Source organism: Coccidioides immitis (genome assembly GCF_000149335.2).
Source record: "Coccidioides immitis RS genomic scaffold supercont3.6, whole genome shotgun sequence".
Taxonomy (NCBI): Eukaryota; Fungi; Ascomycota; class Eurotiomycetes; order Onygenales; family Onygenaceae; genus Coccidioides; species Coccidioides immitis.
The window spans coordinates 964,920-989,688 of NW_004504312.1; the positions used below are offsets into that span (position 1 = coordinate 964,920).

A 24,769-nucleotide genomic window follows, 5' to 3' on the forward strand; every position below is an offset into this window, starting at 1 on the left:
CACTTGTCTGAACAGAAGAGGAAGCCGGGTGTTTCGTGGCCATTGTAAGCACACTTCTCAAACAAAGCCGACATTTGAGATAGCAGCCTCAGGCTTGGCTGTGCGCATGTAAAAGTGAGTTCTAAACTTTAAGGGTACTTGTCCACTATGACCGACAGGAATAACGAGGAATTCACTTCTCTGGTAAAGCACTTTGACGTAAGGACACTTTAGTGCTGACTTTCTTGTTGCGTCTGGAGATAACCTCAGCACCATTAAAATGTTTGTTGCGTTTGCAGAAGTGTGACGCCAAGAGGACGATCAAAGAAAACTAATCCGGTTTCCTCGGTTAATTCTGAAACGTGAGCTTGCCCAATATGAAGACTTCTTTGATAGAGGATTGGGGAAAAGCAGCCTAAGTTCAATTGAGGGATGAACGTTAAGAAATACCCAAGTTATGGTTCCAACAGCCAGCCATAAAGCCAAGTACAGTACTCCTGGGAAACCGCCTGAAAAATTGAAAGATGCTTATTTTTATTATGTACTATAGATCCTGTCCCGTCTTTGTTGCTTCGCGGCTGCAATTTCCCTGGCTCTTGTCTGTCAAGCTCCCATTTGCATACCTCTTCCCCCTACTGAAACCGCACTCTACAACATGGAAACAAGGCATTTGCCCGGGGCATATTGTCATTCCATGGAGAAAATTGAATACAAGAAGAAAAAGCAAATCAAGCTGGTTCACATCGCCCAAATTAAGGCTTGAAGTTCAACCAGGGGTCATTGTACAGCTCTCTAGCCGTTGCCCGATCTTCTGGCATCCAGCGCAGCATTTTGCCCACAAATTCAAGGAAAAGTCCTTTGTCTTCCCCGTGGACAAATGGTGTAAGGTTTGAAAGATTATATTCCTCAGATGGGATTAAATCTGGCAATTTGAACTCTCCTAATGAACACTTAGTTATCGCCCGAGACATAGAAGTGGGAGATATCCATACCGTGGCTGGAGAAGAGCTCGGAGCAAATGCCTTGGTCTGCCCTTTCCAGTAACTGCAGTGGAGGCGGACCAAGCAGCCGTATTATTTGGGCTATGTGTTTTACTCGCGAATACGTGCTGCTCCCGGAGTCCAGCCCATCAAAAAGAACACGATCTGCAAGAAGCTCCCATAGCTTTACGGGAACGAGATGTCAGTGACCCGTGCAAGCATCTTCCTCAGGGCCATACATACCATGGTGCCCAAGTTCCATATATCTGCACTATATGTCCATGTCGCCTTTAAAAGAACCTCTGGCGCACGAAAGGGCTGAGGTTGAATATCATGGTTATGAGGCTTAGGAACGTTGCCGAAAACAGCAGCACTAAAGTCGCTGATCTGAACCAGTCCTACCCCTTTCCTCAGATGCCCGAAATCCGGACGAGACTGAAATACAGGACGACCACCGTCGTCCCAAAACGGAGCAGGATTGCTTTCTTGTTGGCGAGCATAACTCTCAAGAACCCCAGAGTCTTCGAATCCCAAGAGAAAGTTATCTGCCTTGAGATCTTCGCTATTATTAGAGAGGATGATAGGTAGGGAACAACTTAGAAGGGACCTACCTGTATGTATAATATGGCACTCGGAATGGAGAAAATCAAGGCCCTGAAGCAATAATTTTAAAAATGGCTTTAAGACGGCGGGAGGCACACCATTGCTTCCAAGGTGTTTCCCCAAAAGCCAGAGCGGTTCCCTTAACGGTTCAAATACCAAGCATAAATGCTCCCCCGCGGTGTTTCGAGGCCGCCATCGAGGGTAGAAGCAACCCGATCTTCACGCATGTGGGGCGGGGCTCAGCAGAGATGAAGAGGCGATCAGATCTATTGCAGGCGGCCTTGAAGGGTGAAACACACGGGAGACAGAGGCTCTGAATCCATCGGAACTCAAAAGCCTTAGCTAAATAGCCGGAATCGACGGAGAGCCGTTGTGGCTCCCAGTCCCAGGCTCGCATCTTGCACGCAACATAGACGCCAGTTGGCGGTTCTCCCACCGTGCTGGTCGGGGGCGCAAGGCCTAGCCTGCCTGGTGCTACCTCACAGAGCCTACGCACTCAATCTTACCGCCCAGGTCATCAACATTTACGCTTCCCACCCCAGCGCTCTGTTCTCGTTCATCCGACTCTCCAGGTGCTCATACCCCAAGCTTAATCCAGTCCTCGACCTAGAACCCTATGCGGATCTCCTACAAACGCTTCAGACCGAATCGATCATGCGCTTTGCCGCGCCCGTCCTCGCCTTCAAATCTTGCCACCAATATGTCTGCCTGGTCCGACTCCGCTTCGATTTCAACATCAGCGATAAGTATATGAAGTCCAGAGTTCAATGGTTTATAGCAATCTAAGAGACCGGTCATTGGCCTAAAAGTCCTAGGAAGGAATCCGTTTCTGGCAGCGAAGTGCCCAGGGCGCCGACTCAGGCAAGCTGTGCCGCAAAATAAGACTGCGTAATAGACGGCGCCTAGCACATTGTCGGGGGCGGGGGCACTCTGGAACGTGAAAAGCTGGAGAGAAAGGCGCCCCGTTGAATACATGGACGAAAAGGAATTGATAGGGACACCACCCTTTTTACTCTACAAATTTATGCGGATTATGATTTCACGTGGTTTATTTCCGCCGTATTTGATCATCCTGTCCTGCCATAGCCACACGGACAAGAGGCCTCGGGATGCGCCGTCACATACCAATGAGATCCGGTCAGCTCTTTCCGTCCTGCTTCGCGGCACGTGATGTCAATAGCCTTGGCGCAACTGCGAAAAGGGGATCGGAGTTCCAAAACTGGGTTTATAAAGGGAGAACTGCTCTCGAAATCAGACCAAGATCCATCAACTTTTTTCAAATTTAAATCATCTTCGCTAGCGGTTGCATCCAGATCACTGCTCGATGTTGCCATCCACAAAGTTAAACCGTCGTCTGCTCCATGGGCGAAATTACGTATTCTGCTGCAAAAGAACTCGAAACTAATGTCTTGCATTCGTTGGGCTTTTTGGACCAGCAGAATAAATATTTTGAAGATTTACCCTGGAAGAGCCATGTCATTGAAGCTGTGGTGGCACACCATCTCAACTTGGTTTCCACAGGCTGCCACGTTGCGGATCCAAAGGAGTGGCTCTCCGGAACCTTTAATGTTTGCATCCCAATCTATGTTGATAACAAACAGGATCCCAGTTTTCTTCTCCGTCTTCCACTGCCACACAGGGTGGGAGAGAATGTCAACCCAGGGAACGCTGATGAGAAAATCCTTTGTGAAGTTGGCACCTATATCTGGCTCCAGCACAACTGCCCTGAAGTCCATACCCCGCGACTGCATGGATACGGGTTATCAAATGGACAGAAGGTAGGTGCGCCACCTTTTTGTGGCCGGCTTTCGCTAATAATTAGTTTACTGCTCTCAACAACCTTCCTTTCTTGACTCGTTTCGTGGAATTCTTCCGCCACCACTTTTTAAAATTCCTTGGGTACCCAGTCCCATCCAAATATGTCGCTCACAAGAGCAAGTTGAGAGAGTCATTAGGAGTCGGATATCTCCTGATTGAATACATTGATACGTCACGCGGCAAAATGCTGTCTGAGTCGTGGGACCAAGGACGGCACAATGCTCAATTACGAACGAACCTTTTCCGAAGCCTGTCTGATATCATTCTGGCTGTTACACGTACTCCTCTGCCGAAGATTGGTTCTTTCATTGTGGACGAAAAAGGTCTTCTGAAACTAACGAACAGGCCCCTTACCCTTGAAATTCAGGATCTTGAAAATGAGCATATTCCTGTGGATATCCCGCGCGAGTTTACGTATTCCACCGTAGACGCCTACATCAATGACATCCTTGCTTTCCATGAGAGCCGCCTCCGTCACCAACCTAATGCGGTTAATGATGTTCAAGACTCTTTATTCCAAATGGCTGCTCTAACAGTGATGAGAGCTGTTCGACACATATTCTTTTGCCCTGAACTTCGCCGAGGCCCATTTTTCATGAGCTTTACAGATCTTCATCAAAGCAACATTTTTGTCGATGATAAGTGGAATATTACGTGCCTAGTTGACCTCGAATGGGCCTGTTCTCGTCCAGTGGAAATGATTCATCCTCCGTATTGGTTGACAAACCAATCTGTCGATGGGATTAATCTTGGCGAATATGAGCGCCTTCACAAGGAATTTATGCAAGCTTTCGCAGAACAGATGCTAAAACATCCTCGTCAATCTGGGGGACAACTCCATTCCATACTCCAGGAAGGACGGAACAAAGGCACGTTTTGGTACGCCCTTGCACTTGATAGCCCGACTGGACTTTTTCGAATCTTTTACGACCACATACAACCGCGATTCTCAAAAGATCATATAAATGATGCAGCATTTTTCCGGATCACTATGGATTACTGGACTATCAATGCAGCCAAATTTATCCAGCAAAAAGTGAAAGACAAAGAACAGTACGATCAGCTATTGCTCGAAGCTTTTGAACAATCTTCCCCGGATCGGCCCATGTATCAATAATACCAGTCACCTTCCTCCTGTTGCCCCGTGCCGCTGGGTACCTCCACCCTCACTGCTCCCCTGATCATTTTCGCGAGCTTGCAGATCTCTTGCTGCAGTGTCAAGAGATGCCAGCGCATTTTGGATTCATTTCTGCTGGGCGCTTCTCCCTGATGAAGAAAGTTGGTTAAGGGTTTTGGGGTCGCCTTTAATGCCCACTTTCGCTTCTTCAATGGTAGCATTATAAGACGAGTCCGACCGGCGATCGGCCATTTTCTACTTTTGTGCCCATCGCACGCCGCCCCAATGCTGCTGCTTGATCTATAAACCCAGTCTCACTCTCTCAAACAACAATGCACTTTCTCTTCCTCTTTTCTTCCTTGTTCCATCTCTTGCATCCAGGTGCACTGCCTCCTTCCCACCCTCCTCTCTACAAGAATCATGCCATGTTACCCAGTCCTCACCTCTTTCACCCTGCACCCACAGAGTCACTGAACACCCATCTGACAGATCTGGACAACTATTCTGTCACTTCATTGATTTCTGAGGCATCCACACCACCCCTCACATTGTTACTTTGCTTGCTTGAGTGAGTGAGACAGCTGGGGGCCTCTGCAGCCATGTTGTGATGGTTTTCACCACATCATCTGATTAGTGACTCTGGAGCCACTGATGCATGTTCTCTTTCTTCTTTTGCCGTTTTCATGGTTTCTTTGCTCTCTTGATCTCTCTCTTGATTTCCTTCACTTTCCTCAATTTCCTAAGAGCCAGTCCATCAGAGCCAGTCCACTGTTTGCTGTGTGAGCCTCAGTCAAGGGGATTTTCCTCTTCCCGCATGAAACCACTGTATCAGCTAGGGTGGGTAGCCCAGGCTACATCTTCTGTTCAGCATCAACCTGGCCCACTAGTGCTGATTTCCATGGCCTTGCTTTTGTTCCCTGACCAATGGCAAAATTGCTGAATCCCTTTTGCTGCAGTATGTGTCTGCAGGCTAGGCCAAGAGGGGCACTGTCAGGTGTGCAAGTAGGACATGTGAGCCTTGGAACTTGCGATAATCGAACATTATTGGCACTAGGCATTGGGAATCGGTCCCTAGGGGTCATTTCCAATGGGGATGGCCACGTCAGCTTCCACAAGCAAGGCTCAAGGAACGGAGGAAATCTCCCCGTCACTTCTCCGGCGGGGTACCGAAGTGGGCGCCTATAAAGAGGTCAACTGATCTGAAATTACAGGCACCTCAAGATCTGATTTTCTCGCGCACACAGTCCCTCTTTGATCCCAATTCCTGCTCTTCTTCCAGTTCCCCAATCCAAAATTCCCACACACGTGAAGGATACCATATCCAGCCACCGACAGTGTTAATCAATCTCTTGCAGAGGCCCATGTCGCAGTTCACAACAAATCGCTGGGCAGCTGAAGAACTAGGCAAGCTGTATGAACAGATTGCGAAGCCTGTTCAGGAAGTGGATGAAGAAATCCTTACTTTTCGGAATGAGGCAATTGGGCATGATAACACTTGAAGGTTTGTACTGTAACTGCTGCCTTTAGTCTTTGCATTGTCCTGGGCTGACAGCGATACCTATCAGTGCAGAAGTCGGCTCCGGTAGAAGGACATTAGAGCACGCCTCTTTCTGTATTGCAACCTTCAGATTTCCAGATTTCATGTTTATTTGTCCTTTAGTTTATCAAGGTCATCCTTGAATTTGCGTGTGGAATTCAGCAGGTCTCGCGTGTATTGTGCTAGTAAATAGTCAGTTGCTGGGCCGACAATGTATGTGCAGAGAATCCTACCATCCCGTGTTCCATCTAGTGCGATTGTATGAGTAGCGGGAAGGAGATAAAGTGTAGCAGGGCTCGCGGTTGTATTGGATTGACAAGGGAGATCTTGAGGTATTTTGAGTTGAGGATAAGGGGAAGATTCTGTGTGAAATAGTGGGTTTAATTAGTCTCCTTGTATGCTAAGGAACCTTGTAGATAACATACCGTTGGCAAAATGTCGGGTTTCATGGTGAAAAATTAATGGGCAAACATCTTCATCTCTCACTAACAAGGAACCGTCCCTTGAAATTGCTCCTCGGAAAGCATGACCCACGTCCTTTGGCAACAAGATGAATGCTTCATGCGGATCCCCCATGGTGATGTCAACCTTACTTTCAATGAGACTTCCTCGTGGGCTTAATTCGATAAATTTCGCTGGTCGGGTATATAACGTGCGGTTTAGAGAGGCTGGTCGCAGTGCAAGCCATCGATTGAATAGGGAGAGCATTTTGTTATAAAGGGAATAAGACAGTGGTAAAAGTGACTGCAGTGCTGTTTGGCGCGAAGTGTTCTGTGTGTTTTATGCTGTAAGTTTGATGAATGCACTTTCAAAAGTTGGATTTCCCCTTAGTTAGTTAGTTAACTAGGCTCAGTCCAGCTTGTGGTTATGTCGCCCGCCAAAGGCAGCTTTAAAACAAAAAACAATCAAATCATCTTCCTGGCTTGGCAGGAAACAGGATTCTTGGCATGGAAAGGTCATTGTCAATGATAACTATGGCAGCTATCTTAACTCAGCTTCGAGCACATCATCCTCCCAAAGAAGGGGTAGTTGCATCCGCTCAGGGTGGAGCTATTCTTGATTATCTATAATCATGAACAGTGCGTGGATCAGGCTTGGCCAGCCACTGATTGGCATAATCCAATAGCCAATCTTTGAACTTTTTGATATCAAATTTTGGTATCACGGACTCATTTTGCAGAGCCGATACAGCTCTCCAAACCCAATGGTGACACCTTTCTCCTGATTCCTTATCCGGCAGAGCAATACCGCTGAAGAGATTTTCAAGGTCATTGTCTGTTGTTTGTGGAGAAACTTTTCCAATCATGACCCAACCAATTAGCTGCCCACTGCCCAATGGATCCACATTGTTTTTCAGCCTGAAGTACCAATCTCTCTCAGGGTTGAGGTCTTGTCCTGTTTTGCTATCCAACTGAAGGCTGTCTGAAATGTCATATACCATGTTGTCGCGGCTGCTGGACTTTTTGGGTGCTAACAAATCTCCCCAGTGGTATGCACGGAACGTGCCGCGGAAGCCTTCTTGAAAAGATATTTCATCTCAGTGATGAATGGAGATAAATAGGCGCTTTTCATTGCTCATACCTGTAGCACATTCAAAGCCATTAGATTGACATTTGTACTCTAATCAAAAGGTTATTTCTTACTGTAAAGGTCTGGGGATGGAAAATCAGTATAAGCAAGGCCAGTAGAAAATCGGAATCTCGTTTGTCAAGAGCTGGACACTGAGCATAGTCTCTTAAACTGTCAGAACAGTATGAGAGTATTTATATGAGTAGAAGGTACCATTCTCAAGGCAAAACCTTGCTCCGCTCCTTGCCAATCCAGATGGGCGGCTAGGCACACCGTGATCCATGCAGGCACCTTCCAACATATGCGGCATCAGATATTGTGTACTGCATGGCTAAATTTGATTGGCATGCTGGTGTTGGGATCCGAACACAAGATTTTAGACTGCTCTTGCTCATGTAATGCATTTCTGCTGGACTGTAGGCTCTAGCAGCTAATCAATGAGGGTACGGATTTCTTGCCTGCAAACAGCCCCAGCAGCAATGCAAAATTCAACAGCAGAAGCAGGGCACACTGTACCAGCTGCTTCTCCTAACTATTGGTAAATTGGTGGGTTCCCTAACTTGCAGGCTGTTGCAAGCCTCACAAGTTTCTCCAGAGTGCAACTCATCTCTGGGGACGCCGAAGCAGTGGGGCTAGCAGCTGATGTACGCCCGTGGCGAGGTGATGTGATTTTACGCAACTAGCGCGATGCGAGGGGATGATTTCGGTTGCCCAACGCTTGCATTACCTGCACGAGCGTTCACAGGGAACTTTCCGTCTCCATGGAGAAAGGAGAGTTAGCCTCGCATCTTACTCCCTGTACGGAGTATTAATGGACGAAACCTGGGGGCATGAACGCGGGACGCTCTTTGCAGGCAGCTGCGGAGCTTTAACCGCCTGGTAAATGTTCATCTTGCGGGCGGGCCGAGAAACTAGATCATTGGAGCAAATCAAGTCATCTTTAACATCATCCACAAACCCTTGACGCGGGTTTCTGCCTATGACAACCAATTACGCGTCCGTTCACAAAAGACTTGATGGTGAGTCTTAAATTTGGGGCGTGGAAAACTAAGGCATTCCAGCCACTGTTTCTCCTCCGACTGACGGGTGGTGTCGTCGCCTGGTTGTTGCCCACAACAAAAATAAGGCATATGGCAGTGTGCTACTCAGCTCACTTCAAGTGCTGGCTAAGGCTCAGGCCAGACTCAGAGCAGTGGCCAGTCGCGGGGACCTGGCTTCGCATCTCAGTGGTTGACACTTGGACAATTCGCATTTACCTGCCTGCTGCTGTTTTGGCAACTGTTGCGGTTTGGCTCCATCGTGATCAGATTTGGCGGATTGGACGCTATAGGCTGCCGTAGTGAACTCAAATTTCGCCGATCGACAAACGATTCATCTCGAAAATCTTCGAAGCTTGACAATAAGAGAGAGTTTGGTTACGCCAGGCTCCATAGGATAACCCTCCCATTGAACTAATCCAGGTTCTCCTGCAATTAGTCCTGCGAGAGCTTAGATATCTATATTAATTCAATACCTCTGCAAATTCTGGGAGGATTGATCCCAGTTCGCGCGAATGGCGGGCAAAAGAAAAGCTCGCGACGAGGAGTTTATTTTCACCTTATCCGATGAAGAGACGCCCTACATTAACGGCGGGGACTTCGACGAAGAAGACGATGATGTGGCCCCGAGTATAAATAAATCGAAAAACACCAAAACACTCAAGTCTAGGGTGGAACCATCGTCGAAGAAACGAAGGAACGAAGAATCTACCACTGGTCACCAGAATAAGAAATTGAAGCAGCAAGAACAAGGGCAACAGAAGGGATTGAAAGGGAAAAGGGCTATTGCCAATGGGTGGGATGCAGAGAATGACAGCAATGGAAGTGGAGAGGATGAAGAAGAAGAAGAAGACGAAGAAGGGGAAGAAGGCCTCTTGGATTCCGACTTTGAATTCGATATCGGCGGGGCCACGAATATTGGACTTGTCGAAGAATTCGATGGCTGGGGCGCAGAGGACCGAGATAAGCAGGGAAATATGGGCGAGGCTAAGAAAGGAGTTGATCTAGATGAGATTTTGTGCAGAAGAAGGCAGAAGAAGCTGGAGAGCCAGGAGAAGAAGACAAGGGAAGCTGCAAAGTCAAATGTGGATGATTCCTTTGAGGGACTAAGTGATGATGATGGTCACAACGAGGATGAAAATGAAGATAACGAGATGCCGAACTTTGACGACGACGAGCTTCTGGCGCCAGATGCTTTTGGGATGGGTGCTGAAGGCGAATCGGATGAACAGGGCAAAGCGAATGCAGACAAAGGATCAGACGACGAGTCGATGCCCGATGCTAATGGAGCCGATGAAGAAGACGCCTCTGATTCAGACTCTGTAGCGTCACCGGTTGCCCACCCGGACGACCTTCGGTCCGATGAAAGTTCAGATAGCGAGGAGGAAGACCCTGAAGAGGTTGCGAAAAGAAATGCTTTCTTCGCGCCGGAGGAAAATCCAACCAAATCCGAAGAAACATCCTCGAATTCTACGTTTCAGAATTTTAATCTATCTCGACCGATCCTTCGTGGCCTGGCTGCCGTTGGGTTTTCTGCTCCCACTCCGATCCAGCGAAAGGCGATTCCCGTTGGCCTACTTGGTAAAGATCTTGTCGGCGGTGCAGTGACCGGTTCCGGAAAGACTGCTGCTTTTATAATTCCTATCCTGGAACGGCTGCTCTACCGGCCTCGGAAAGTTCCAACCAGCCGTGTTGCTATTCTGATGCCTACTAGAGAACTCGCTGTGCAGTGCTACAACGTCGCAACAAAGCTGGCCACTTACACCGATATCACATTCTGTCAGCTTGTAGGTGGTTTCAGTTTACGAGAGCAAGAAAACGTTCTGAAGCAGCGGCCCGACGTCATCATTGCGACTCCCGGTCGATTTATTGATCACATGAGAAATTCTGCGAGCTTTACTGTTGATACCCTCGAAATTTTGGTTCTCGACGAAGCAGATCGTATGCTTGAAGATGGGTTTGCCGATGAATTGAACGAGATCCTGAACACCATCCCAAAGTCCCGGCAAACAATGTTGTTTTCTGCAACGATGACGGATTCAGTTGACAAGTTGATTCGTGTTGGCCTCAACCGACCGGTAAGGTTAATGGTTGATTCGAAGAAGCACACCGTAGGCACTCTGGTCCAGGAATTTGTGAGGCTACGACCAGGAAGGGAGGGCAAGAGAATGGGATACCTTGTCCTACTTTGCAACACCATCTACACCAACCGTGTTATCGTATTTTTCCGTCAGAAAAAAGAAGCTCATCGGGCTCGAATCATATTTGGCCTTTTAGGGCTGAAAGCGGCTGAATTACATGGAAGTATGAGTCAAGAACAGGTAGGTCGATTTTATTCCAAACAACTTTTTCTTTTTTTTCAAACACTGCTAGACTTCTATGCGCTAACATCGTGTTCTAGCGAATTAACGCGGTAGAAGCTTTTCGGGACGGTAAAGTACCGTTTCTTTTAGCTACGGACCTTGCCTCCAGAGGTCTGGATATCAAAGGCGTCGAATCTGTGATCAACTATGAAGCACCTCAGTCCCATGAAATCTACCTTCATAGAGTTGGCCGTACTGCCCGTGCCGGGCGCAGTGGCCGGGCATGCACGATCGCAGCAGAGCCGGACCGCAAAGTTGTCAAGGCCGCTGTCAAGGCTGGACGCGCGCAAGGCGCAAAAATAGTGAGCCGCGTGGTAGACCCTGCCGTTGCCGACGAATGGGCAAGCAAAGTGGAGGAGATGCAAGCCGAAATCGAAGATATCCTGAAGGAAGAGAAAGAGGAGAAGCAGCTTGCGCAGGCAGAAATGCAGGTCAAGCGGGGGCAAAATCTGATCAAGCACGGGAGCGAAATTATGGCGCGTCCAAAACGGACATGGTTCGAGACAGAGCGCGAGAAGAGAGAAGCCAAAAAGCGGGCTCTGAGCGAACTCAACGGTCCGGATTCGGTTATCAAGAAAGAAAAGCGGAAGCTAAGCGGCAAGGAGAAGAAGAAACTCGACGACAATCGGTTACGAGAAGAGGGGAAGATCTGGAAAAAGGGCAAAAAGGAGCGAGAGAGCAAGGGTGACATGCGGAGTCAGGGGAAAGGAAAAGCAAAGAAGGACAAGGTTAAAGCTAAAAAAGCAGCTAGATAAGAGGACAGAGATGCAGCCAACAGTCTCTGCATCCCGTTCTGCAGTGTCACTATGCTGTGACCCTTATTGCTTCCTGTGAGTTGAGGGAATTGCGTGTTGCATATGTACGTACATACATACGGCACATAGTTGCTGCTGGTCACACCAGCCCGGTGTGAGCTGTGAGCCGTGCTGTGAGCAATGTGTATTTGTGATATCCTGGGAGTGCCATTGGCATTGTCCCCTTTGCACACTATATATTTTCTCACCAATCCACGCCAGACAAGCCCTGGAATCTCACCACTTTGCCATTCGCCACCGATGTCGGCCTAACTTTACCCGGAAAATCTATTCTCCCTAAAGTTTGGGCGGAACTCTAAAAAACTGGACCTGAAGCTTGCCACAGCTGAGTCACAGGGCGCGCAGACGCAGCAAAACAGCCCTCTTCTCCGAGAATTTTCACGACTTTTGTTCTCCAATTCAAAATTCCCATTAATTATCAAGGATTGTTGTTGCTGTCTTATCCCGCCAGGTTGGTGGCAGCAGTTGGGTGTATCCTCCCTCCCATCCCATTGTTGCTCCTCCGTCTTCTGCCACTATTGGCTCAGCTCCCCCATCCCCCGACTCCCGAGACTTTGCGAGCTAAATAACTAGCTGATTCCTTGCTACGAGATAACTCCAGCCGATAAGGATCCCTGCAAGCCATAACAATACAACTTTGGCTCCAACCGCAAGTTTTGCTTCCAACACTTTGAATTTCAACCAAGATGCCTATGTATGTAATGTAGTCATTCCTTGGAGAATCTATTAGACAAAGGATTTATTGGACAAAAGTTAACGTCCCGGGATTATGCAGGCTCAAAGACCCCTCCAAGAAGTACAAAAAGTTCAAGCCCATCCAGCTTCCAAACCGCACATGGCCAAACAAGACACTTGATAAACCACCAAGATGGCTGGCCACCGATCTCAGAGACGGAAACCAGAGCTTGGTAGATCCAATGGTATGTCTTCTGCCTCTGAGAACCGCATTCAATTGCTCCTGCGTAGCCGTAAAATGCCTTCTTTTTTTTCCCCTCCCTATGACTCACGCTCCTTGCTTCTAGGACGGCGACCAAAAACACAAATACTTCAAAATGCTCGTCGACATTGGATACAAAGAGATTGAGATCTCCTTTCCGTCGGCGTCCGAAACCGATTTTGACTTCACTCGACGTCTGATTGAAACTCCTAACGAGGTTCCGGATGACGTCTGGCTCCAAGTTCTCTGCCCCTGTCGCGAGGACTTCATCCGCCGGACCGTGGACTCTCTGAAGGGAGCTAAAAAGGCGATTCTCCATCTGTATCTTGCCACAAGCGAATGCTTCCGGAGGATAGTGTTTGGCATGACCAAGCAACAGAGTGTGGAGCTAGCTGTCAAATGCACAAAATACGCACGCTCGATAACGAAAGACGACCCGTCAACGGCAGGAACGGAATGGCGGTTCGAGTTCTCCCCTGAAACGTTCTCCGACACTGATCCAGAGTTCGTGATCGAGATTTGCGAAGCTGTTAAGGCTGCCTGGGAGCCGACAGTGGAAGAACAAATCATTTTCAACCTTCCTGCCACCGTCGAAATGTCAACTCCAAATGTCTACGCAGACCAGATTGAGTATTTCTGCACACATATCTCTGAAAGAGAGAAAGTTTGCGTTTCTCTGCATCCTCATAATGACCGCGGTTGTGCCGTCGCAGCTGCGGAACTGGCCCAGATGGCTGGCGCTGATCGAGTTGAGGGCACTCTTTTCGGTAACGGCGAAAGAACAGGCAACGTGGACTTGGTTACTCTTGCTCTAAATCTTTACACACAGGGTATCCACCCGAATGTTGATTTCTCCGATATCAACTCAGTCATCAAAGTGGTAGAGGAAAGTAATAAGATCCCAGTGAACGAGAGATGGCCTTACGGTGGTCAGCTTGTGGTTTGCGCCTTCAGCGGCAGCCACCAAGATGCTATCAAGAAAGGCTTCAAGGAGAGAGAGGCAGGCAAGCCAGATGATCGCTGGCAGATGCCCTACCTCCCTCTCGACCCAGAGGATATTGGACGAAACTACGAAGCCATCATCCGCGTCAACTCTCAAAGTGGCAAGGGCGGTGTTGCATGGATCATCCTGCGCATGCTCGAGCTGGATTTGCCCAGAGGATTGCAGATCGCATTTAGCAAAGTTGTCCAGAAGGATGCGGATAGACTGGGCCGTGAGCTTAAGCCAACTGAAATCGTTGCTCTTTTCGAAGAAGCCTACCATCTCAAGAAGAATCCCCGCTTCTCACTGATTGATTACAATATTACGACGGATCGATCCCAGACCCCTACTCCTCCCGAGCCAGGAAAGGCCGTCAGCACCGAACATCTCAAGAGAAAATTTACAGGTATTGTTGAAATTGACGGTACCCAGCACGGAATCGTTGGTGTTGGTAACGGTGCTATCTCATCCCTGACAAACGCCCTTAAATCTCTGGGCATTGACCTTGATGTTGTGGAATACAAGGAACATGCTATGGGAAGCGATCGTGACACCAAAGCTGCCACTTTCATTGAGTGTGTCGCAGCTGGATCCAACCAGAGGGTTTGGGGTGTTGGTATTCATCACGATGTCGTACGGGCCAGTTTGACCGCGCTCCTAAGTGCTGCTAGTTCAGTAAGTTCTCCACACAAGTTACCCCTAAATGCATAGCCATTCCACAAATACTAATACTTCGTGTCACTCGTAGTTTCTTTCATCCCGTGCACCAACTCCTTTCCATCCAGTCAGAAAATCTCTTACTCAGGCTGAAATTCAGGCATTGGAGCAGCTTAATGGTACAATTCCGAACACCCTCACTGGGGTAGTCAACACAGCCAAGCAGCAAAAGGTGGACATAGATGCCCTGGAAGCAGCGGCAAATAAGATCTGAGGCGACAAAAAATCTTTTGGATGACATGCCTGAGCAGCAAGGTGTGCCACAAAGTACTTTTGACTGTGCAACCTAAGTTGTAGTCTTGTGTTTGATCTTGCGCCCGGCTGTATGAAGCACTGTGGTATCTGTGCCACAAAGGGTATTAATTGATGCCAAACAACCAGTGAACCAAAAAGCTACCTTATCTACATCGAAAGGAGTTTTTTGTGGGAATTAACTATGCGCCTTATGGTCAGTTTTAGCCTCAAACCTCAGATACTCCAGTGTCATGTCAAAAGTCTACACCTCTCACTTCTACACCAGAATTAAATCGTCTTGCACCTTAGATATCTCAACAGAACCATACAGAGTACAGTAATATGTTTTTGTAATTGACCTCAATGGATAAATAATTACATCAAATGTATGACTATAAATTTTTTTTATATATATATTCAAACGAGGCTCAAAAAGAAGTTAAGCTACAGAGTAATTTTCTCAAAATTTTACTGTGGCTGCTTTGATATTTGTCTCTACTGCGTCACCATAAAATTGTTCTCCAAAATTGGAAAATAAAAACGATATAACTCAAATAACTCTGTGTTCATTGGGGCCTCTTTAATGATATATAATTTTGCTAAGATATCTAGAGCTTGAAGACCTTTTAATTTTGGTGGAAAAATGTAGCAGGGCGTACTTTTGACCTAGTATCTTACTTCTCCATGGATACACAAAAGGTATGTCTATAACATTGCACTATAATTATAAAAAAAACCATTAACTAGTTATATCATAAATGCACGTGGCTGTTTGGGGGATATCCGGCGTCACCAAATCAAGGAAATGTGATTCATGCCAACGCCAGGATGCTGCTGATCGATGAGAAAATTCGAACCTTTCCCGAAGCTGACAGAACCCAAGCAAGCCATATTCCAGGACCTTACAAATTAAAAAAAAAGGGGAAAGAAGAGAAAAGACAAAGCCGAGCAATCCTCATGTGTCTATTGATATCCCGCATCATTCCTTGTATGGTAAAGGATCGCCTCCTGTGGCCAATCCTGCTCGTGCTCATCACCGTAGCCGCCATACGGATTCTGGCCTTGAGTCTGAGCTTGCTGGGGAGGGGGTTGGTTGTAGGAGCCTCCAATCATGCTGTATCTTAGTTGTTGACTGGGTAAAGAATCTTTTCCAAGTGTCATTACGGGAGTCCGGATCCGGGGGACGGTCTGTGGAGCTGGAGAGGAGCGAGAACTAGATCGATGAGACGGAGGAGTATCCTGCCGTGAGAGAGGTTTCATGGGGACTAGACCTATGGGACCAGATGGGTTACATTCGCCCTGGAGAGGGTGATTCTCAGGAGCAAAGTTTGAGCCTTGAGAGCCGAAAGCGCTGGCATTGAAGGGAGCGGATCCGTTTTCAGCGGCCATAGGAGACTCTACCAAGAAATCGTGTCGTTCATCCTGGTTTTGGTCATAGAAATTGCCAGAAGAGCTGCGATTATCGTGCTTAAAAGACTGATGGTACTGCTCAGTGTCATCTGCATTTCTAAATGTTGGATCTCCGAGGGCATGGTGATCCGATATAATACCTTCAGGGGTACGGGGATAATGCTCAACAGGTTCATCTGTATATCCCTTGCCGCGCCTCGACGGAGCCTGCGGCTGAGGTCCTCCATGTTCCTCTGCTTCCAGGAGCGTAGAAGGTAGGCGACCACTTCCTTCAATAATACTTCCGGTTTTTGACGCCCTTGCATGGGCCTCTGCGACATGGGTCATCACTCCATCCGCATCCCTGATGCTAAATTGTGCAATCGTCCGGATCTTCCGAGTAACCCACAATCCAAGAATCTTGCCGCGTTGCTTCTCACCCAGGCGTGAACGAGGGAAGTCACCACGAGGAACGAAGGCGACAATGTCAGTGACGACCTGATGCTCAGTAAGAACTGCATTCACAATCACAGGTACAATGGATGCAAGATAGGCTTTTCGGGTAACTTCAACAAGAGCAACAACTAGCCCACCAGCTTGGAATACGGCGCTGTTTGTCAGACGTCAGCAAAAGAGATTAGAAAATTGAGCAATGGATGGATTCACTGACCTTCCTCCCCTAACTATATTTCGATGTGACTTCTCAATTGTGTTCTCAATGTCCATAGGGAAATGGTTGAGACCATTGACTTCAAAGGTTTCACCGATGCTACCCAAGACAAACAGAACCTGCATTTCGACTGGTTGCCCACCAGGTCCAATCGGCCTCGTCACTGTATGTAAGAAACCTAAATCACCAGTACGAACATATATGGCACCTGGATCGCCATCCACAGTTCGTCCATTGAACCTCTCTAGGTCGAATTCCTGCTTAGAGCCATAGAAGGACCTGGCACAGGCATCGGATTGAACCCATATTTCGCCATATTCGCCAACATGAGAAAGGCAACAAGTCTCTGGATTCACTATGGCTATTTGCGTGCTCACAGGAACCATCCCTGAGTCTTGAACTAAAAGCGTATGTCCAGGAGTATCCGGATCCACCGGATAAACGTAGCCCTGTCTAAGATATTTTGTATCAAGCCACAGTTCGATCGGTTCAATGCACATGTATGATCGGGAGGCAATCATAGGATTCAGGACATGAGAGTAAATAGTATTGATAGCGGTACGATCGAGCCCAGCGGCAGCGAAATGTAAGCGCACTTTTTGGTCTAACAGAATAATTAGCTTGTCAAATTTCCCGACGTGATCAATACCTCAAAACATACAAACGTCGATTCTAGGTCGTCCTTCCGCGGAAATCATGAGATTTTTCAATTCATGCAATTGAAAGCCCTTTGCAGCCATGCTCCCCATTGCGTAGTCCAACATTTGGCTAGTTGCGTAGGTATCCTTGATTTTATATCTCGCTAGGGTCAGGAACAAAGAAATTGGGTTCGCAGCAAAATCAATGGGCGAAACAAGGTAAGTGGGTGCGCCTGGAAATATGTAAGCTTAATCCAGGACACTTTCAAAACCACAGGCCGAAAACATACCGACGTAGGGCCCCATCAAGCAGGTGTGTAGAAACCCAAGGCCTACAGCACTGCGCACACTTCCCAAAACTGGCCGTGAACTAGACATTTGGCAGGTTTCCTTTTGGACCTTGCACATTCCCATGATTGTATCATGCCCGATCTCGACAGACAGTCTTCGTTGATCCGGAGTCCAGTACGTCCAAATCACTGCTGGCTGCTTAGAATTCAACCATTGGGGATTCATAGTAAATCCTAGATGGCGGCAACCGTGCGATTGCTTTGGGGGCTTCGACGTATTGTATACACTTGGAACGCTCGTGCGGACAACATGAGCAGACTGCTTGATATGCTGAGATACGATTTTCTGTTTCAGTAAGTCATTGACTTCGCCGTTGACAAGTATGGCTTTTACACGGAAATCGACAATGACATGGAGTAAAGCCGGCGCATCTTCGGATAGTCGGTTCTGGTCAACTGGGGAAATGGGAATGGCTACCAAACCCAGGCAGAAGCAAGCATGTACGGCGAATACGTACTCTTCCGAGTGCGTATACATGAGAATAACATGGTCGCCGGGGCGGAGTTTCACTTTATTTTTCAAATACGCAGCCACAGCTGCAACTTTAGAATCGAATTTCTTCCATGTGATACCCTTGCCTTCTCTGCCACGACCGTCGATAGAGCAATAACAAAGTTCCTCGCCCTGGCGAGAAACACGCCACTGAAGTAAATCAACGATACTGTTAAAATTATTCAATGGCGTAGAGGTGCGATCATCCATAATAACGTCGCGCAAATCAACTCCTGAATATTGCTTTTCCTGCATGGCGAGGGCATCCTGCCTAGCAGCTGAAGATGGAACAGACCAAATTCCTCCAACGGGATCCACGCCAATTGGAAGATTCAGAACCGACCGCTCAACGCTGAATTTAACGTGCTCGCATGGCAGCGACCCATTATCAAATTCTTTTCGACATAGCATGTTGCCAATCTCTTGGCGCCCATTTTTAAGAACTCTAGGCAAGGTATTCGGGGCAGTGATCATGACACAATAAACGCGAAGGTGATGTTCTTGGTATAGCACTCCCATGCATTTCTCAGCCAAGGAGTCCAAAAGAGGAACGTCCAGCTGTCGTGGGGATTGCCCTGAAGCTACTGGTGCTGTTGAGGCAGTATACGACTCCAAGACAACGACTGGCAGGTGCTCCTCGTTGACGAAGACGTCAAAGGCAGAGCAGTCGTGAATTTTGGGCACGTTCTTCATAATACTGAGAATCAGATGTTGCACGAAGAAATATCGGTGCTCCGCAACTTCTACGCCATGCTCACCCCATTCAACTTTTTGGCGCAAGCGATCTTCGTAGAGACCAAGCACGAATATTTGACCCTCAATAACACAGCCAAGAAGCCCTGTTCGCAAGAATTCAGGCTCCACGATTACAGGCGTGGGACCCCCTCCCTGAAATCGGTAGGGACGGGCATGGAAGATGGACTCCGTTTGTTTAGGAAGGGCCCAGAATCCTCCTGACAATGAAGGTGAATCAACCCATATCTCACCAACCACATTAGGCGTGCACAGCAACCCAGTCTCTGGATCAACGATCGCTAAGGTTGCATCTGGAATGGGATACCCAAATGCACCAATCCTGACAGCATTTGGTGTTGTGTCAGCCAGCCTTCTTGCCTCCTCACCAATTGCTAATATCACAATTTCGTTGTTTTTCAAGGCTTCTTTGTCAAGTAGTACCTCACCAAGGTCGTTCCGGGGGCCTTCTTTTCGTACCGGTGCCGCAGAACCACCAATCAAGCTGCTCCCGAACGTCGCCTTTGGCTCTCCGCCCTTCTCTTCTTCTTTTTTCTCACCTTCGGACTTGTCTTTCTGCTTTTCCGGTGGCAGTACTTCATGTTTCAAAGGGCACCCCATACGCTCCTCGCCTCCAAGCCAGTCACGTAAACTGATAACCATGCCACCGTGCTCTGGAAGGCACAGCATGGGCGTAACTAGTTCGCGAGCCCGCGGATTCCGCAAGGGCCTTAACCATCTGTCAGCGAGGATTTCATGGAATTCGCAGTCGACAGTTAAAGTATCTATAAGACACAACTTCAAGCTTGAGAAGTTTGGCTCTGAATTCTTCTTGAAATTTCTTGTCGCCATCGGATCTTGCTGGTAATTGTACACGGCCCTCTTAAGGCCCGGGTAATCTGCAGCCAGCAGAGCAGCTCTGTACTTGGTGATCAAACTAGCATAAAGGCCGGGAGTTTCAACCGCTAGGGACTCTAGCCAAACAGTAGTATTGCCAGCATAGACCGTAAAGAGAACACCAAGGATCATGCCAATGCCTTGTCTAGGATCGAGATAACTCATCAGGATTTCGCCGTGAGGTCTTGGCACAGGTTTCCCGCTATTATTGGAATCGGTGGGAATCGTAGATACTATCGCAGACATGCAGCACATTTGATGCATGATGGTGCGGTGGCTCATCACCACTCCCCGCAAATCGCCAGTGGGAGCCCTCGCAAACTCGATGTATGCCAAATCCGGGACGGCTAGGGGGGGCATCTCATCCTTTCGCTTAGGGTGATAGCTACCAAACTCGTTTGTCTTCCACCATTCAACCCCTCTTGGCCACGTTAATTTTTGGGTTGCGATATCGCGCTGGAACGCTTTTAAATTATTCTCCGTTGTCAGGGCAAGATGGGCTTGAGTCGATGTGAGGATGACATTGAGACTAGCATAATCGTCGAGGTTGTTAATGGGAACGGCGACTACTCCAGCGATGAAACACCCAAGCAATGCCACCGCAAATTCGATAACTTCGGTATCGCGATAAACTAGGGCAACGCGATCACCACGGTATAGACTGCTCTTGTCACGGATCACTTGAGCAACCTTCTCCGCACGGCTGGCAAGCTTCTCCCAAGTTATCGATGCCGTCTCCTTACCCCGCTGGTCGAGTACCCAGTAGGCTGGCTGCTTCGGGTGGGAGCGTGCACGGTAACGTAGCACTGCAGGCAAATTTTCAAATTTAGACATTGGAGACTTGGCATCATGAAGGTCACAAACGTCGAAGGGAATATCCCGTGGTTCCAATGGTAAAAGATGGTCGACCACTACCCCTGCAGCCAGGCCCGTTGTGGGCATTGGGGGCGGCGCCATATTGGCCGTGGGTGAGAACGCTTCGGCTTGGGAATACCGGAATCCACCACCGTAACTCTGTCTCCGCTCATCATGCTGCTCACCTGCAAAGTCTGAAAAGTACGCTTCCTGGGAGTCTAGCATCGTGGAATTTCTTGTGAGACTATCATATTCCGGTTGCTCGTTCGGATTGAATGCATAATTTTGGCTTATTACCGTTGGCGACCGAGAATGATCGTAATCCGCGACGGAGGGATTGGCCATTGGAGCTTGCATTGAATCATACGAAGTCCTCGATGGCTGCTGAGTCGGATTGAGTGAGAAACCCAGTTCATTTTCATGGATTCTCGATAACGGGTTCGCACGCGGATCGGTATAGCCACTGTCTGCTGGAGAGAGGAGGTTTGCAGGAAGATAGTCAGATTGCCGCCGGTTATCCGCATACACTGACCTGCGGTTGACCTGTCCGCCTGCTATCGTGGTAGGAGCATCGTGCGAGGGCCGTCGCATAAATCGAAGCTCTTGATTTCCCTGGGCTCCATCCGCAGAAAGATACTGCGAAAGGAGGAGTGTCCGACGCTTCTGATATCTTAATAGCAGTTAATAAATCTAAGTTCCCCACGCGACTCCGCTCGGGTCTGCTCGGCTCGAATGCAAAATCTGACCGCGCGCGAGTATAGGCAGGTGTTGACAAGTCCGGCTGCTTACCCTTTCTCTGTGATATCACCGTCCTAGAATAGCATCCCGTCAGCGCTTCTATTCATTTCAGAAAAGCAGTCTCTGTCGAATACAAGTCAAAGGTTGCACACACCTCCAGTTCCTGATCAAGTTCCCGCAAGGCGGCCTGGAGCTCGGGATTCTCTTCAGCCATGTTAAACGCCAATCAGTATCGTCGTTTCGCGGTTGCGCCACATGTCAGTTCGTACTTGAAATGAACTCCAGGAGATTAAAAGCGTCTTCAGTCCTCAGCCCAATCCAAGGATCATGGGTGCATTTTCGGGATCATGACGATGAGGCCGGTGATCAGCTGCGTCCTTCAATGTCGTTAGCCAATCGGTGGGGAGCTTAGCGTGGGCAGAGACGGACAAACTATTTCGCGCTGATCAGCTCATCCATTGTCAGCTGCGCGGGGACGGCGATGGGGAACGTCAGGCGCTTCTCGAGATCCCCGAAAATGTGCGGAGTAATTTGTTCGGCATCGCTGCTCGATTCTAGAATGGTCTTACGCTGATTAGATTAACCTGAGACATGGTGTTCATTGAAGTTCACAGCATCCAGGGTACCGCCGCTCAGGGCGTCAAAGCAATCGCTCCCCCAAAAGAACCCCCAAGCTCGACACGAGGTGTGGTGATGAAAGAAAAAGGATGCAAGCTCCTTTCGCTCTTGGCCTTCTCTTGGCCGATTTTCTCCTTGAAACACCGATCGTTACCTTAATCTAGTAGATAGACATCCGAAAGATCTTGATTCTACGGAGTACAGAGCACAGTATGTAGCTGCATACGATACCTGGAAATCAGAGGACAGAGCACGAACGCTATGTCTGTGGATCCGGGACCGCATGTGGCTGGCTGTACTGTATTCATTGGTTAGGAATGCAACGGAGAGGTGATAGCGAAGCCATGACAGGGTTATTCTCGACCGCAGCCTGATCCCAAATGCAATTTATATAGCTCGCTGATCTGCGCTCGACCAGCGAGCTACATAAATCTGCTATGGGCCCCTTTCAAAACGTGGGTGAAAGTGGGAACCGACAATAAAAGTTCGAACCCCGCGGGTGACACCGGGTTGCCCCCCTTTTAGAGCGTGATGCTATTATTAACTACTTTCCTTTTATCCGTCCAAGCACTGGGCACGATCGCCTGCTCTGACTGCTATGGGGTCCCAAACCGGAGTCAGCACGCAAGGTTGGTCCGGCGCATGCAGCCAGGGGCTCTCAACGCGACTACCAGACCACGCGGGCCTTTAGAATGGGGTCAAATTAACTTCCTACAAACAACTGATACCCACGGCTGGCTTGCCGGCCATCTTAAGGAGAGAAACTACGGGGCTGATTGGGGCGACTTTGGATCCTTCGTGAAGCATATGCGCCAGAAGGCTGACCGGCTAAATGTCGATTTGCTTGTTATCGATACTGGTAAGACCAAATCCTGCATTGAAAAGACGTTTTCTGAACATAGGAACAGGAGATTTGCACGATGGCAATGGGCTCAGCGACACGACGACCCCTAATGGCGCAGTTAGTGACACCATTTTCTCTGAAATAGATTACGATTTGCTCGCGATTGGCAACCATGAGCTCTATGTTACCGAAATTGCGTATCATACGAATGCCAACATCACCTCCATATATGGCGAAAAATACCTGACCAGCAATGTCCAGCTTCTCAACCGTGACACCGGGGAATTTGAAGACTTCGGGAGTAAATATCGCTACTTTACCACGAAGCGTGGGCTCCGGATCATGGCTTTTGGCGTACTGTTCGACTTCAAGGGAAACTCAAATGCATCTCGAGTAACTAAGGCAGCGGATATGGTTGAACAGCCTTGGTTCAAAGAAGCGGTGAATTTTCCGAAACCGATCGACCTCTTTCTTGTAATTGGACATAATCCTATCCGCTTGAACGACACCTCTAGCACTTTCGGAACGGTGCACAAGGCTATCAGGGCAATGCGACCCGAAGTTCCTATTCAAGGATTTGGAGGCCATTCGCATATCCGGGATTTCGTCGTATATGATGAGATGTCCACTGCGCTTGAGTCTGGACGATATTGTGAAACTCTTGGATGGCTGTCAATGACGGGCATTGAATCTTCCACCTTCACCGGCAGTATGCGTCCAAGAGGTGTGCCAAATCCGTCCAGGAAAGCCATCAAGGTTCAGGAGCAGCAGAAAGCCCCGGCTAGCAGCCACAGGGGACGATCACTAAGATACGCTCGTCGCTATCTTGACTGGAATCGACTGACGTTTGCATACCACGCGCAAAAATCACAAGATCGAACATTTGATACCCCCCACGGACTTGCGGTGACTGGCGATATAACGGAATCCCTGAGTGCATTAAATTTGACGTATATTTTTGGATGTGCGCCAAAGACATACTGCCAATCCTGCAAGCCATTTGGCGAGGAAGGCAGCATTTACAAACTGCTCGAAACCGCTCTTGCAGCAACCGTCGTCAACGATTCTCGTGCCGAAGTTCCACGGTTGATACTTACCAACAGCGGGGCCATACGTTTTGACCTGGTTCAAGGGCCCTTTACTATCGGGGATTCATATATCGTCAGCCCCTTTAGAAACGCATTCGAGTTTATCCCGGACGTGCCATATTCAGTGGCGAGTAAAGTGCTTGGTGTGCTGAATCGTGGGCCATGGCAGAAGCGCGATGACTTTGCATCCCCAAATCAAATATTTACCGGTGGGGACGCCTGCGTCGACCCTCCGTACACAGCCATGCAAGAGAGAAGCGAGGTTCTCAAATCCCATGGTTTGACGCGTCGGGACTTACTAGCTCCGCCGAAGATTTATCCCGGGTACACGACAGTCGATGACTTTGGAACAGATGGTGACGATACACCGCACTCCAAGCTGCCGTACTTTTCAGCGGAAAATGATGTTCAGGCCAATGCGTCCTTCCCCACAGACGGCTCGACGCCGCAAACAGTGGATCTGGTGTTTACAGAATTTATCGGAGTCAAATATGTGCTACCGGCATTGGACGAATTGGGAGCCAAGTATACGGCTGACGACATCCAGCTCTATGTTCCCCGGACCTTCACCAGTAACAGTGTACTGCCGGCCTATGCGATGAAGGCATGGCAGGAGAACGTGCCCAATTGTCCAGTGGGGGAAGGAGTTCAGTAGTTAGATCAAACATGCTATCCTCACGTAGTTAGACTCTAGCAACAAGTGATATACTATGCTTGAATCTCAGAGGGATCCGCAACCTTCTCCCCAAGACCGCAAGTTCCCCCCAAA

At 48.5% G+C, this 24,769-nt stretch overlaps 8 protein-coding genes across 8 annotated transcripts; 4 read left to right on the forward strand and 4 right to left on the reverse strand.

Moving 5' to 3' along the window:
- Positions 1-731: 731 nt before the first annotated feature.
- Positions 732-2,360, reverse strand: CIMG_03297 (CMGC/SRPK protein kinase; the record flags this gene model as incomplete). The annotated part of the gene is made up of 6 exons (XM_001243855.2): positions 732-919; positions 972-1,143; positions 1,203-1,516; positions 1,571-1,701; positions 1,862-2,050; positions 2,194-2,360. The coding sequence occupies 6 exons, from the start codon at positions 2,358-2,360 to the stop codon at positions 732-734; spliced, it is 1,161 nt and encodes a 386-aa protein (XP_001243856.2).
- A 563-nt stretch (positions 2,361-2,923) lies between these two features.
- On the forward strand, positions 2,924-4,755 carry CIMG_03298 (uncharacterized protein; the record flags this gene model as incomplete). Its single annotated transcript, XM_001243856.2, has 2 exons — positions 2,924-3,340; positions 3,385-4,755. 2 exons carry the CDS (start codon positions 2,924-2,926, stop codon positions 4,495-4,497), a joined length of 1,530 nt encoding a protein of 509 aa, XP_001243857.1. The 3' UTR covers positions 4,498-4,755.
- A 1,387-nt stretch (positions 4,756-6,142) lies between these two features.
- CIMG_03299 (uncharacterized protein) lies at positions 6,143-6,742 on the reverse strand (the record flags this gene model as incomplete). The annotated part of the gene is made up of 2 exons (XM_001243857.2): positions 6,143-6,396; positions 6,460-6,742. 2 exons carry the CDS (start codon positions 6,740-6,742, stop codon positions 6,143-6,145), a joined length of 537 nt encoding a protein of 178 aa, XP_001243858.2.
- Positions 6,743-7,094: 352 nt separating this feature from the next.
- Positions 7,095-7,475, reverse strand: CIMG_03300 (uncharacterized protein; the record flags this gene model as incomplete). Its single annotated transcript, XM_001243858.1, has 1 exon — positions 7,095-7,475. One exon carries the CDS (start codon positions 7,473-7,475, stop codon positions 7,095-7,097), a length of 381 nt encoding a protein of 126 aa, XP_001243859.1.
- A 1,680-nt stretch (positions 7,476-9,155) lies between these two features.
- Positions 9,156-11,758, forward strand: CIMG_03301 (ATP-dependent RNA helicase DRS1; the record flags this gene model as incomplete). Its single annotated transcript, XM_001243859.1, has 2 exons — positions 9,156-10,961; positions 11,042-11,758. 2 exons carry the CDS (start codon positions 9,156-9,158, stop codon positions 11,756-11,758), a joined length of 2,523 nt encoding a protein of 840 aa, XP_001243860.1.
- Positions 11,759-12,504: 746 nt separating this feature from the next.
- On the forward strand, positions 12,505-14,668 carry CIMG_03302 (2-isopropylmalate synthase; the record flags this gene model as incomplete). The annotated part of the gene is made up of 4 exons (XM_001243860.1): positions 12,505-12,512; positions 12,594-12,738; positions 12,841-14,412; positions 14,486-14,668. The coding sequence occupies 4 exons, from the start codon at positions 12,505-12,507 to the stop codon at positions 14,666-14,668; spliced, it is 1,908 nt and encodes a 635-aa protein (XP_001243861.1).
- Positions 14,669-15,345: 677 nt separating this feature from the next.
- On the reverse strand, positions 15,346-21,806 carry CIMG_03303 (AMP-binding domain-containing protein). The gene is made up of 6 exons (XM_001243861.2): positions 21,605-21,806; positions 21,502-21,524; positions 17,676-21,382; positions 17,409-17,618; positions 16,748-17,351; positions 15,346-16,687 (listed from the first exon to the last, which is right to left on the reverse strand). The coding sequence occupies exons 1-6, from the start codon at positions 21,662-21,664 to the stop codon at positions 15,652-15,654; spliced, it is 5,640 nt and encodes a 1,879-aa protein (XP_001243862.1). The 5' UTR covers positions 21,665-21,806; the 3' UTR covers positions 15,346-15,651.
- A 713-nt stretch (positions 21,807-22,519) lies between these two features.
- On the forward strand, positions 22,520-24,730 carry CIMG_03304 (Ser/Thr protein phosphatase). The gene is made up of 2 exons (XM_001243862.2): positions 22,520-22,927; positions 22,977-24,730. The coding sequence occupies exons 1-2, from the start codon at positions 22,600-22,602 to the stop codon at positions 24,653-24,655; spliced, it is 2,007 nt and encodes a 668-aa protein (XP_001243863.2). The 5' UTR covers positions 22,520-22,599; the 3' UTR covers positions 24,656-24,730.
- Positions 24,731-24,769: the final 39 nt, after the last annotated feature.

What these genes read in the sequence shown, in the direction of transcription:
- CIMG_03304 (XM_001243862.2), top strand. Translation starts at nt 22,600, where the DNA reads ATGCTATTATTAACTACTTTCCTTTTATCCGTCCAAGCACTGGGCACG. An exon ending in TTTGCTTGTTATCGATACTG is followed by an intron (nt 22,928 to 22,976) that starts GTAAGACCAAAT and finishes ACATAGGAACAG; the next exon opens with GAGATTTGCACGATGGCAAT.
- CIMG_03303 (XM_001243861.2), bottom strand. Translation starts at nt 21,664, where the DNA reads ATGGCTGAAGAGAATCCCGAGCTCCAGGCCGCCTTGCGGGAACTTGAT. An exon ending in ACGACCTAGAATCGACGTTT is followed by an intron (nt 17,352 to 17,408) that starts GTATGTTTTGAG and finishes TTATTCTGTTAG; the next exon opens with ACCAAAAAGTGCGCTTACAT. An exon ending in AATATAGTTAGGGGAGGAAG is followed by an intron (nt 16,688 to 16,747) that starts GTCAGTGAATCC and finishes TCTGACAAACAG; the next exon opens with CGCCGTATTCCAAGCTGGTG.